Source organism: Rhinopithecus roxellana, chromosome 10 (genome assembly GCF_007565055.1).
Source record: "Rhinopithecus roxellana isolate Shanxi Qingling chromosome 10, ASM756505v1, whole genome shotgun sequence".
Lineage (NCBI taxonomy): Eukaryota > Metazoa > Chordata > Mammalia > Primates > Cercopithecidae > Rhinopithecus > Rhinopithecus roxellana.
In genome coordinates, this window is record NC_044558.1 from 93,993,104 (window position 1) to 94,006,514 (window position 13,411).

Sequence of the window (13,411 nt, forward strand, 5' to 3'; positions counted from 1 at the left end):
GCCCATTATTCCACAGACATTCAAAAGCTAAAATCCCAGAGTCTCTGAGACATGGATGGCATTTCCTTCTAAGCCCAGGGCGTTGCTTCTGTGCTGTCTGCCTTCAGATCATGTTTCTTTCCCTCTTGTTCATTCCCACTGATGTGGTTCCTAGCTCATCTCAGCCCGTTCCCTCCTTCCAACTCCATCTCTCATTACAAATGTCAGGACAACATGCCTGACTGCTCCTTCAGCTTGTCTGCCACCTTCCTCTGTATCATTCTGAACGGATGGCTTCAGATTCTAAAGTAAGGATTATTTGGAAGATCCCAAAACCAAAAAGATAATCAGTGTTGCTCTAGAGACAGGAAATGTATTTTATAGAAAGCTGGCAAAGAACTACTTCCAGGACATTGAGATTTTGGTCAAATAGTTGGGATTACAGCAAGGAAATAGCATGTGAAGACAGATGGTGATTTAATCATTGCACCCACGTTCCTAAAAACTTGTACTTGTCTATTTTAGAAAACAGTCCCTCTTTACAGCACACAGAACCTGCCCCCAACCCCCACCCTCCAATCAACAGGACAAGCTCACTTTGAAAGGGAGTAATTTCCATGGAGAAATGGCTGCACTGTCAGGAGACAGTTCCCAGGTATTGCCCCTAAATACGTACCTTCATCCCATTACAGAGGAAGAAACTGAGATCAACAAGGGAAACACTGCTCAGTGAAGACCCAGCAGTGGGAAGACAGGAGCAGTGCCTAAGTCCACCAGCACCCAGCCTCCCACACAGGTGGGCAGAAAAAACAAACATTCAAATTTAAGTCTGACTTCTTACCTAGTCCTCCAGCTACCAAAAGACTCTGAATATCAACTCTCCCTCTTCCACTCCCTAGCCCTAATTCTTACTAAATCTTCTCATCTTAAGATATGTCAGAGCGGCTGGGTGTGGTAGCTCACGCCTGTAATCCCAGCACTTGGGAAGGTGGGCAGATCACTTGAGATCAGTAGTTTGAGACCAGCCTGGCCAACATGGTCAAATCCCATCTCTACTTAAAATACAAAAATGAGCTGGGCATGGTAGTGGGCGCCTGTAATCCCAGCTACTGCCGAGGCTGAGGCAGAAGAATCACTTGAACCTAGGAGGCAGAGGTTGCAATGAGTCAAGATTGCACCACTGCACTCCAGCCTGGACAATGTAGCGAGACTCCATCTCATAAAAAATAAAAAATAAAAGATATGTCAGAGCAACCAACTGGCAGTGTCAAGGTGGAGCGTGGGGTCCAGCCCTGACAAACCCACATGCCCACAGCATCCAAGGATGCTGTTTGTCATCTCAGCACCTAGTTCACCTCCTGGCATTGTATCTGTCCCAAATGACATGCTGGCTCACATGTAAGAAGGACAGTACGCCAGGTTTATAATTTAGGGTCCTGAATTAATGTGCAGAGACTGGCTATGGAGGGACCTGGGTTCACACCCTGGGGACAAAGTCTAGGGATGCAACAGGAGGGAGGAAAGCTTCATTCGCACCCAGGTGTGGACACTGAGAACAGTCACCTCAGGTTCCAGAGAGATTTCTGTGATATTAAAAAGGGGAGGAGCCTGCCTAGGAAACCAATGACTTTTCTCTACCCACATTCCCTTGAGCTCCACCACCTGGAGGCCTCCTTGGCCTCCCTGCCCAGCAGCCCATGAACTCACTTCCTCACAACATCTTTGGCCATCTCTGAGATCTGACTCCACTCTTCCTCTGGGAACTCAAAACTGCCTGTCATGATCTTTCTTCGCATATCCTTTGGGATAGTCCGGCTGTGGTGTTTGGAGTAAAAAGGAGGGTATCCGCATAGCATCACATAGATAATCACCCCTAGGGACCACAAATCACAGCTCTGAAACCAAAAAAAGAAAATGGTCACTCACAGCAGAAGCAGAGCCCCCAAAGAAACACCCCATGACAGACAGACTCAGGAATAGCCCCTGCAACATATAGGCTGCTATAAACTAGAGTCACTTAACAGAGACTAGGAAAGCTGAAGGAAATCTTAGGAGAACTAGTCTTTATCTCTGTATTTTCCTTCTTTTTTTTTTTTTTTTTTTTTTTCTCTGTTGCCTGGGCTGGAGTGCAGTGGCATAATCTCAGCTCACTACAATCTTCGCCTCTCAGGTTCAAGTGCTTCTCCTGCCTCAGCCTCCTGAGCAGCTGGGATTACAGGCGTGCCACCATGCCACCCGGCTAATTTTTGTTTTTTTTTTTTTTTTGAGACGGAGTCTCACTCTGTCACCCAGGCTGGAGTGCAGTGGCACAATCTCGGCTCACTGCAAGCTCCGCCTCCTGGGTTCAAGCCATTCTCCTGCCTCAGCCTCCCGAGTAGCTGGGACTACAGGAGCCCGCCACCACACCCGGCTGATTTTTTGTATTTTTAGTAGAGATGGGGTTTCACTGTGTTAGCCAGGATGGTCTCGATCTCCTGACCTTGTGATCCGCCTGCCTCGGCCTCCCAAAGTGCTGGGATTACAGGCGTGAGCCACTGCGCCTGGCCTGTATTTTTTTTTAGTAGAGACAGGCTTTCACCATGTTGGTCAGGTTGGTCTCAAACTCCTGACCTTGTGATCCTCCTGCCTTGGCCTCCCAAAGTGCTGGATTACAGGCGTGAGCCACCACACTCGACCTCTCTCCATATTTTCTTTCTTTTTTTTTTTTTTTTTTTTTTGAGACGGAGTCTCACTCTGTCGCCGGGGCTGGAGTGCAGTGGCCGGATCTCAGCTCACTGCAAGCTCCGCCTCCCGGGTTCACGCCATTCTCCTGCCTAAGCCTCCCGAGTAGCTGGGACTACAGGCGCCCGCCACCTCGCCTGGCTAGTTTTTTGTATTTTTTAGTAGAGACGGAGTTTCACCGGGTTAGCCAGGATGGTCTCGATCTCCTGACCTCGTGATCCGCCCGTCTCGGCCTCCCAAAGTGCTGGGATTACAGGCTTGAGCCACCGCGCCCGGCCTCTCCATATTTCCAATAAGCTACCAATACTACATACATGCATCCCATCATACAAAGCCAGTCTGGGATAAAATGTACAGGTACTTTCACTCTCACTCTTTAGGCCCAAGCACCTATCTGATCCCTGTGTACAGGCACAGGATGCTTTGCCCCAGCCAGAAAAGAAATAGATATAAACCAGCTGGTTGTGAAACCTCTATGTAGAAACAAAGCAACTAAGACACAGGTAGGCTCACCTACAATACAGCACAGGCCACTTCGTAAAGGCCCAAAGCAGTACACAGATCATGGAGAGGACTGGAGGGAAGAACAGAAGGTCTAAATGCATTCCTTTGACCATGAAGGACTCACTAGGTCCATTTGCAAGCTCTTACACCATTCTGGGGGAAGATACCGTGAAAAAAAGAAAACTGGCCGGGCGCGGTGGCTCAAGCCTGTAATCCCAGCACTTTGGGAGGCAGAGACGGGCGGATCACGAGGTCAGGAGATCGAGACCATCCTGGCTAACACGGTGAAACCCCGTCTCTACTAAAAATACAAAAACTAGCCGGGCGAGGTGGCGGGCGCCTGTAGTCCCAGCTACTCGGGAGGCTGAGGCAGGAGAATGGCGTAAACCCAGGAGGCGGAGCTTGCAGTGAGCTGAGATCCGGCCACTGCACTCCAGTCGGGGCGACAGAGCCAGACTCCGCCTCAAAAAAAAAAAAAAGAAAAGAAAAAAGAAAAAAAAGAAAAAAGAAAACTGCTACCAACTACCATGTCTGTAGGAAGTAAGGTGACTCCATGGCCTATAATCACTGCATAAAGAAAGGACTCCTATTTTAGTTAAATGCAGCTCCATTTGCTTTGAAAACTGGGTTTGCAGAGGCTTCAATTCAAGCCTTTCCTGAATGGCGAGATAAAAGAGGTATCTGCCTAAGATGGCAGCCCAGTGAGCCTGCCACTGCGGCCCCACACTCCCCCTCACACCACAGCTATGTGGTGCTCTGCGCAAAGGCTGAATAATGGGGTGTCTCAGGTACTCTCGCTCCTGTTTTTTTTTTTTGAGATGGAGTCTCACTCTGTTGCCAGGCTGGAGTGCAGTGGCGCGATCTCGGCTCACTGTAGCCACTGCCTCCTGAGTTCAAGCGATTCTCATGCCTCAGTCTCCCAAGTAGCTGGGATTACAGGTGCCCGCCACCACGCCCGGCTAATTTTTTGTATATTTAGTAGAGACGGGGTTTCACCATGTTGGCTAGGATGGTCTTGATGTCCTGATCTTGTGATCCGCCTGCTTCGGCCTCCCAAAGTGCTGGGATTATAGGCGTGAGCCGCTGCGCCCGGCCTGCCCATGTTTTCACATTATACTAGTAGATATTTGTGGATGACACAGCCCATGCTGTAGAACAGAATAAAATTACAGGGGTGGAAAGGGACCTTCAATCCCTTACTTTCCAGAAAGGAAACTAATACTAGAGAGATCATGTCCTCTCTCAGGTCCTCTGTCAAGAGTGAAACCAAGTGACCTCACCAATGTCACAGATTAAGAGTAGTGGAGCCACAGCAAGTGTCCCAGCCTACTGCCTTTTTACCATTCTCAGCCCCTTCTGTCATCTATATCTAGCCTCAAGTCCCCAAGTAGCATCTTTTTTCTGATCTACTTACTCAGTGACTCCGGGGTCTATTTCAAGAGGCCCTAAACCTCTTGTGCTTTAGAATAGACAGGATCGGCCAGGCGCAGTGGCTCGTGCCTGTAATCCCAGCTCTTTGGGAGGCCGAGTCGAGTGGATCACCTGAGGTCAGGAATTCAGGACCAACCTGGCCAACATGGTGAAACCTCATATCTACTAAAAATACAAAACATTAGCCAGGCGTGGTGGCAGGCGCCTGTAATCCCAGCTACTTGGGAGGCTGAGGCAAGAGAATTGCTTGAACCGGGGAGGCAGAGGTTGCAGTGAGCCGAGATTGTGCCACTGTACTCCAGCCGGGGCAACAGGGTGAGACTCTGTCTCAAAAAAAAAAAAAAAAAAAAAAAAAAAAAAAAAAAAAAAAAAGAGCAGACAGGATCAATATGGGGGCTACAGGCTGGGTGCGGTGGCTCACACCCGTAATCCCAGCACTTTGGGAGGCTGAGGCAGGCAGATCACTTGAGGTCAGGAATTTGAGATCAGCTTGGCCAACAGAGAGAAACCCCGACTCTACTAAAAATACAAAAATTAACCGAGTATGGTGGCATGCACCTATCATCTCAGCTACCTGGGAGGCTGAGGCAGGAGAATCATTTGAGTACAGGAGGTGGAGGTTGGAGTGAGCTGAGATCACGCCACTGTACTCCAGTCTGGGCAACAGAGCAAGACTCTGTCTCAAAAAACAACAACAAAAATGTGGGCTACAGATTAAGAACCATAATAGTACCAAGTAACATTTAGGAGCCCATGCTATGTGTATCGGATACTGTTCTAAGTTGGGTATTTTATGGGGTAAGAAAGAATGGTGCCATAAATGACCACAAATTTTTCTCTAGCGTCTTGTGTCTCAGAAATGGTCTCCCCCTCAAAACCACAAGCCAACCGTATCTTTTCAGCGTGGCCAGTGGACCATATGGACAGTCAAAAAAATAACCTGAATGATGATCACAGCCCCTAATTACTGCTGCAAAAGCTAAATGGGTACAAACTTTATTTGATATTTCATTAAACAAAAACCTGAATTCCAAATACTTTTCTGCGAGTCCGGTTGAACCTTATCTGATATTTCATCAAACAAAAACTTGACTTCCAAATACTTTTTTATGAGTCTGGCTGCTTCTTTGGGGCAGGAATATTAAGGGGTGAGAAAGGAATTGTCCACACTCCCAGAGGGCCACAAACACCTCACTAAAGGAGAGGGGCTGCATCTGCCAAATGAAGAGAAATATCTCTTCCTGTACCTTGTTGTAAGTGTAGGGCGTCGGTGAGGTAGGTATGATGCCAGATTTCTCCTTCTGATGCCTTCTTTGCGCCTCCAGTACCTGTTAAGAGTCAGACCAAAGGGGACCATTTACTGAAAATCACACCCCCGATAACCTGCCTTCGGACAGGCTACTGTAAGACTGAAGGAGGTAAACAACTGGCAATCAGCCATCAAAAAAACTCCACATAAACACTACACTTCCAAAAACGTTTTTTTCTTACAACCAGTAATTTACCCACCAGCCAAGGAAATACTCAGGTCAAGAACATGAAGATGAAGTTCCTAGAGGAGATTCTCTCTTGTTCCTGCCCATCAAGGAATCTGAGATCACTGACTTTTTCCTGGGGATAGCCCTTATGCCTATGCAAAAGCAGACCTGTCCAGCAGATGAGCTTCAAGCCATCTGTTACCATCAGGGACTATAACAGTCATGTCTGTCTAGGTGTTAAATGCTCCAAGGAGGTAGCCACTGCCACTGTGAGACCATTATCCTGGCCAACCTCTCTAATGTCCCATGAGGAGGGCCTCCAGAGGGGGACACAACATTAGCAGCCCCACACTGTTTCTAGAAAAGTGACAGGACGCTGAGGCTCTGTGCTAGGGGACTTTATCCCACAGCCAGACCTACTTGATACTGTCTCAGCCCGTGCCCATGAAGCTGGGGCGGATGGGATACAACTGCTACCCCTTAGCCAGGGGCTGCACTGCCATCTTGGGCAACTTTGCAAAGGCCATCTTCAATGCCATCTCTAAGACCTGCAGCTATCTCACCTAATAGAAATTCACTGACCATCTTATAAAAACCTATACTAGGCCCGGCGCAGTGGCTTAAGCCTGTAATCCCAGCACTTTGGGAGGCCGAGACAGGCGGATCACGAGGTCAGGAGATCGAGACCATCCTGGCTAACCCGGTGAAACTCCGTCTCTACTAAAAAAATACAAAAAACTAGCCAGGCGAGGTGGCGGGCGCCTGTAGTCCCAGCTACTCGGGAGGCTGAGGCAGGAGAACGGCAGGAACCCGGGAGGCGGAGCTTGCAGTGAGCTAAGATCCGGCCACTGCACTCCAGCCTGGGCGGCAGAGCCAGACTCCGTCTCAAAAAAAAAACAAAAACCCTATACTAGGCTGGGCACGGTGGCTCACACCTGTAATCCCAGCACTTTGGGAAGCCAAGGCAGGCAGATCATGAGGTCAGGAGTTCGAGACCAGCATGGCCAACGTGGTAAAACCCCATCTCTACTAAAAATACAAAAATTAGATGGGCATGTTGGTGGATGCCTGTAATCCCAACTACTCGGGAAGCTGAGGCAGAAGAATCACGTGAACCCAGGAGGTGGAGGTTGCGGTGAGCCGAGATGGTACCACTGCACTCCAGCCTGGGCAACAAGAGCAAAATCCCATCTCAAAAAAAAAAAAAACCTACTCCAAAGTCTCCATGCAGAGGACCTGGGCTCCAACCATGACCACCACATAGAGTTTTTACACAAGAACAACAAAGTGAGTTAATTAAACCTGAAAAATAAAACACCATTCACAACAGCAGAAAAAATATTAAACATTAAGAATAAATCTCACAAAGATGTGAGAGACCTATAAACTGACTACATCATACTGCTGAGCAAAATTATGAGACAAACATGAATGGAGTGATACAGCTTGCTCATAGGTCAGAAATCTCAGCACCCCCCACACTGAATGATAGCTCTAAAACAACCCCAGTCAAATCTCCCAGTAGGCTTTTTTATAGAAATCAACAGCTGACTGTAAAGTTCACATGGAAATGCAAGGAAGTTAGAATAGCAAAAACAACTTTGAAAACGAAGAACAAAGGTGGAGGGCCAATGCTACCTGATTTCAAGAATTATTATAAAGCTACAGTAATCAAGACAGTGTGGTATTGGGGTAAAGACAGAAAAAGAAATCAATGGAATAGAATAAAAGAAATCAATGGAATAGAATAAAGAGTCCAAAAAAAAAATTCACACATATATGTTCAATGATTTTTGACAAAGGCTCAAAAGCAATGCTGCAGAGAAAAGATAGCCTTTTTCATGAACGGTTGCTTCTGAGGGTGGGGCTTAAAAGATAAAAATGGCAGCTGGGCGCAGTGGCTCACACCTGTAATCTCAGCACTTTGGGAGGCCGAGGTGGGCAGATCATGAGGTCAGGAGATCAAGACCAGCCTGGCTAACACGGTGAGGCAGGAGAATGGCCTAAGTAAACCTGGGAGGCAGAGCGTTCAGTGAGTCTAGATTGCGCCACTGCGCTCCAGCCTGGGCGACAAGAGCGAGATTCTGTCTCAAAAAAAAAAAAAAAAAGAAAAAAAAAATATATATATACACACATACACAGATATATGTAAAAACAGAACAACAGGCTGGGCGCAGTGGCTCACACCTGTAATCCCAGCACTTTGGGAGGCCGAGGCGGGCGGATCACGAGGTCAGGAGATCGAGACCATCCTGGCTAACACTGTGAAATCCCGTCTCTACTAAAAAATACAAAAAAATTAGCCGGGCGTGGTGGCAGCGCCTGTAGTCACAGCTACTCAGGAGGCTGAGGCAGGAGAATGGCGTGAACCCGGGAGGTGGAGCTTGCAGTGAGCCGAGATCAGGCCACTGCACTCCAGCCTGGGTGACAGAGCAAGACTCCGCCTCAAAAAAAAAAAAAAAAAAACAGTCAGTTGGATGTGGTAGATCATGCCTGTAATCCCAGCAAGTTAGGAGGCTGAGGCAGGAGGATCACTTGAGCCCAGAAGTTCAAGACCAGCCTGGACAATGTGGTCAGGCCCCATATCTTAATTTAAAAAAAAAAAAAAAAAAAAAAATCTTAATTAGCCAGGTGTGGTGGCATATGCCTATGGTCCCAGTTCCCTAAGGAGGCTGAGGTGGGAGAATCGCTTGAACCCAGGAGGTTGAGGCTAAAGTGAATCGTGATTGTGCCACTGCACTCCAGCCTGGGTGGCAGAGCAATACCCTGTCTCCAACAAAAAAAAGAAAGAAAGGAATTCATATCCAAAATATACAAAGAACTCTTAAATTCAATAAGAAAATAACCCAATTTTGTAGATACAGAAAAGGTCTGAACAGGCACTTCCCAAAGAAAATATACAGAAGGCAGGTGCACACACAAATGTGTACACACAAGAAAAGATGGCAGACATCATTACTCATTAGGGAATGCAAATTAAAACTACAAAGAAATACCACTACATATCCACTAAAATGGCCAAAATTAAAAAGACTGACCACACCAAATGCAAGTGAAAATGTAGAAGATCTGAAACTTTCATACACTGCATGAAAAAAATGAGCTAATGGAATCATTTGTAGGCCAGAAATATTAAGGAAAAAAATAGGCCGGACACAGTGGCTCACACCTGTAATCCCAGCACTTTGGGAGGTCAAGGTGAGTGGATCACCTGAGGTCAGGAGTTTGAGACCAACCTGAACAACATGGCAAAACCCTATCTCTACTAAAAATACAAAAATTCTCCGTGCGTGGTGGCACATGCCTTTAATCCCAGCTACTCGGGAGGCTGAGGAAGTAGAATCGCTTGAACCCAGGAGGTGGAGGTTGCAGTGAGCCAAGATCGTGCTACTGAACTCCAGCTTGCATGACGGGAGCAAGACTCCATCTCAAAAAAATAAATTAATTAATTAAAACCACAACAAAATATTACCTCACACCTTTTACAATGGCTATCATAAAAAAGATAAAAGATAAGTGTTGACAATGATGTGGAAAAAAGGGAACCTTTGTACACTGTTTATAAGAATGCGTATTAATATGACCGCTATGGAAAACAGTGGGAAGGTTCCTAAAAAAATTAAAACTAGAAATACCTTATCATCCAGCAGTGCCACTACTGAGTATGTATCAGAAGGGAAGAAGGGAAGGGAAAGCAGAAAGAGAAAAAAGGATGAAAGAAAAGGAAAGAAGGATGAAAATACAAAAGATCAGAACTCCAGTTCCCTGTACAGTCTAACATACATGTAATTGATTGGAAGTCTCAGAAATCAAGTAGAGGAGTAGAAAAATCGTTGAAGAGATGATGTCTGAAAAATTTCCTAATTTTTATTTGGATCCAAGGAGCTCAAGAGATCCCTGGCAGGAAAAACAAAGGAACAAGGGTGCACACATAATCAAATTGTTGGGCCATTATTTTTAACTTTTATTTTAGGTTCAGGGGTATATGTGCATTACACATGTAATTATACAGGTGAATTGTAGTGGTTTCACAGGGGTTTGGTATACAGATTATTTCGTCACGCAGGTTATAAGCATAGAACCTGGTAGGTAGTTCCCTCCTTCCACCCAAATTGTTGGACTTCTATTCTACTAGGATATAGAGAGCTGGAAAGTGTCAAAGATAAATTATAAAATCATCACTCTTTTTTTTTTTTTTTGAGACAGAGTCTTGCTCTGTCACCCAGGCTGGAGTGCAAAGGCTGAATCTTTGCTTGCTCACTGAAACCTCCACCTCCTGGGTTCAAGCAATTCTCCTGCCTCAGCCTCCTGAGAAGCTGGGATTACAGGTGGCTGCCACCACGCCTGACTAATATTTTGTATTTTTAGTAGAGACGGGGTTTCACCATGTTCGCCAGGCTAGTCCTGAACCCCTGACCTCAAGTGATCCACCCCCCTCCAGCCTCCCAAAGTGCTGGGATTACAGGCATGAGCCACAGCGCCTGGCCCATCGCTTTTTTTGAACCCATCAAGGATCAGGTCTCAGGGCAACCAATTATTCTGAAATCTTTAAGTCAGGCCCTTCCAAGGAGAGATGGGGAGTGAACGCTGGCTCACCTATGGCAGAGCCCAGGAGGAAGTGATATCACATGCTATTTGGGTAAAAAGAATTAAGCGAGGTTTTTAACCAACTGCTAAAGGCAAAATGTGGGCTAGGATAAGAGTCCAGACCCCGTAGGAGCCATAGAAAACAAGGAAGACTCATGCTGCTCCCATGCTCTTCTGCACAGACTTCCACCAGATGTTAATGAGACTCAAAAACACAGGTTCTGCCCAACAGCAGAGAAACAGAGATATCTCTCGGTCCCCTATTGCCATCACTCTTTCTGCAGGCTTGCAGGGATCAAGCAGTAACTGACAGCAATCTACTGCTAAGGGGGGGCCAAGACTGTAAAGAGAGATCCCCTCTGAGGTATAGGTGCACTAGCAAGGCCAAGGCTGAGGGTAGAAGTGGAATATTTAAATAAATAAATAAATAATGGCATTTCAGACCTCACCTAACCAGAAGGTAACAAACAGGATCCCATGCCAGTGGGGCACTGAAGACAACGATAGCAACAACAAAACTCACACTCAGCTCAGCTTTTGAGTAGACCGATTTAACCCTCAAACCTAACACTCGGGCCGAGCAACAGAAGAGGCATGCCCACTTTTAGGCTCTCAAAAAAAAAAAAAAGAAAAAAAAAAAAGAAAATCCTAATAAATCTACAAAAAATGTACTAGACTTAATAAATGAATTTAGCAAGGTCCCAAGATACAAAGTCAATATACAAAAATCACTAGTATGGGCTGGGTATAGTAGCTCACGCCTGTAATCCCAGCACTTTGGGAGGCCGAGGCTGGCGGATCAGGTCAGGAGATAGAGATCATCCTGGCTAACACAGTGAAAGCCTGCCTCTACTAAAAATACAAAAAACATTAGCCAGGTGTGGTGGTGGGCACCTGTAGTCCCAGCTACTCAGGAGGCTGAGGAAGGAGAATCGCTTGAACCCGTGAGGTGGAAACTGCAGTGAGCAGAGATCATGCCACTGCACTCCAGACAGGGCAACAGAGTGAGACTCCATGTCAAAAAAAAAAAAAAAGTCACTAGTACGGCCAGGGGTGGTGGCTCACACCTGTAATCCCAACACTTTGGGAGGCCAAAGCGGGTGGATCACCTGAAGTCAGGAGTTCGAGACCAGCCTGGCCAACATGGTGAAAACCTGTCTCTACTAAAAATATAGCATTTTTATTTTTTATATTTAGAACAAAAAATACATTGGCCTTATACCTGGATAACTCCCCATTTTAAGATTCTTAAGTATTCTGCAATACAAGGTAACATAATCCCAGGGATTATAACATGGACATCTTGGGGGGCCCAAGGTGGCGTGGTGGCGGGCGCCTGTCATTCCAGAGGCTGAGATAGGAGAATTGCTTGAACCCGGGAGGCAGAGGTTGCAGTGAGCTGAGATTACGCCACTGCACTCCAGCCTGGGCAACAAAGAGCGAAATTCCATCTCAAAAAAAAACAAAACAAAACCAAAAAAAACTAGTATTTCTATAAACTAGTTAAAATGAGAAAATGGCCGGGCGCGGTGGCTGACGCCTGTAATCCCAGCACTTTGGGAGGCCGAGGCAGGCGGATCACGAGGTCAGGAAATCGAGACCATCCTGGCTAACATGGTGAAACCCCGTCTCTACTAAAAACACAAAAAATTAGCCGGGCGTGGTGGCGGGCGCCTATAGTCCCAGTTACTCGGGAGGCTGAGGCAGGAGAATGGCGTGAACCTGGGAGGCGGAGCTTGCAGTGAGCCAAGATCGCACCACTGCACTCCAGCCTGGGCGACAGAACGAGACTCCTTCTCAAAAAAAAAAAAAAAAAAAAAAGTTAGAAAATGAATTTTTTTTTTTTTTTTGAGAGGCAGTTTCACTCTAGTCGTCCAGGCTGGAGTGCAATGGCACGATCTCACCTCACTGCAGCCTCCACTTCCCGGGTTCAAGAGAGTCTCCTGCCTCAGCCTCTCAAGCAGCTGAGATTACAGGCACCGGCCACCACACCTGGCGAATTTTTGTATTTTTAGTAAAGATGGGGTTTTACCATGCCGGCCAGGCTGGTCTCAAACTCCTGACCTCAGGTGATCCACCTGCCTCAGCCTCCCAAAGTGCTGGGATTACAGGCGTGAGCCACCACGCCCAGATGAAATGTTTTAAAATATCATTTCCAATAGCATCCAAAAACAAAATTTAAGGATAAATTTAAGAAAATATGTGCAAGACCTGTAACATTAAGAAGTATAAACATTTTTGAGAAAAATTAAAGACCTAAATAAATGGAGAGATATATACCTTGTTCATCGATTGGGAGACTTTTATATTGTTAAGGTATCAATTCTCTCCAAATTCATCTATAGATTAAATACAATCCCAGTCAAATCCCAGGAGGCTTTTCTGTTATACAGAAGTGAATTCTAAAATGTAGAGAAATGCAAAGGATCTAGAATAGCCAAAACAATTTTGAAAAAGAATGAATCTTAAGTCAAGACTTAATATAAAGCTACAATAATCCAGATGCTCTTGCTATAAACACATACATATATTAAACAAACAGAATAGAATCCAGAAAAGACCTGCAATTCAGGCCAGGCACAGTGGCTGACGCCTGTAATCCCAGCACTTTGGGAGGCCAAGGCAGGTGGATCACGAGGTCAAGAGATCGAGGCCATCCTGGCCAACATCCTGGCCATCTCTACTAAAAACACAAAAAATTAGCAGGATGT

General features: G+C 46.2%; 1 protein-coding gene across 9 annotated transcripts in view; it reads right to left on the reverse strand.

The window, feature by feature from the left end:
• Positions 1–13,411, reverse strand: part of MAPKAPK5 (MAPK activated protein kinase 5) — a 53,085-nt gene that overhangs the window by 8,699 nt on the left and 30,975 nt on the right. For all 9 annotated transcript variants that reach the window (XR_004059580.1, XR_004059579.1, XR_004059582.1 and 6 more), the window contains 2 exons: positions 5,883–5,963; positions 1,687–1,874 (listed from right to left, as the gene is read on the reverse strand). Coding sequence is in view for 5 of the 9 variants with exons in the window: in XM_030938949.1 (XP_030794809.1) it covers positions 1,687–1,874; positions 5,883–5,963 (269 nt within the window). In the remaining 4 variants the exon portion in view is untranslated. The remainder of the gene's footprint in view (positions 1–1,686; positions 1,875–5,882; positions 5,964–13,411) is intronic.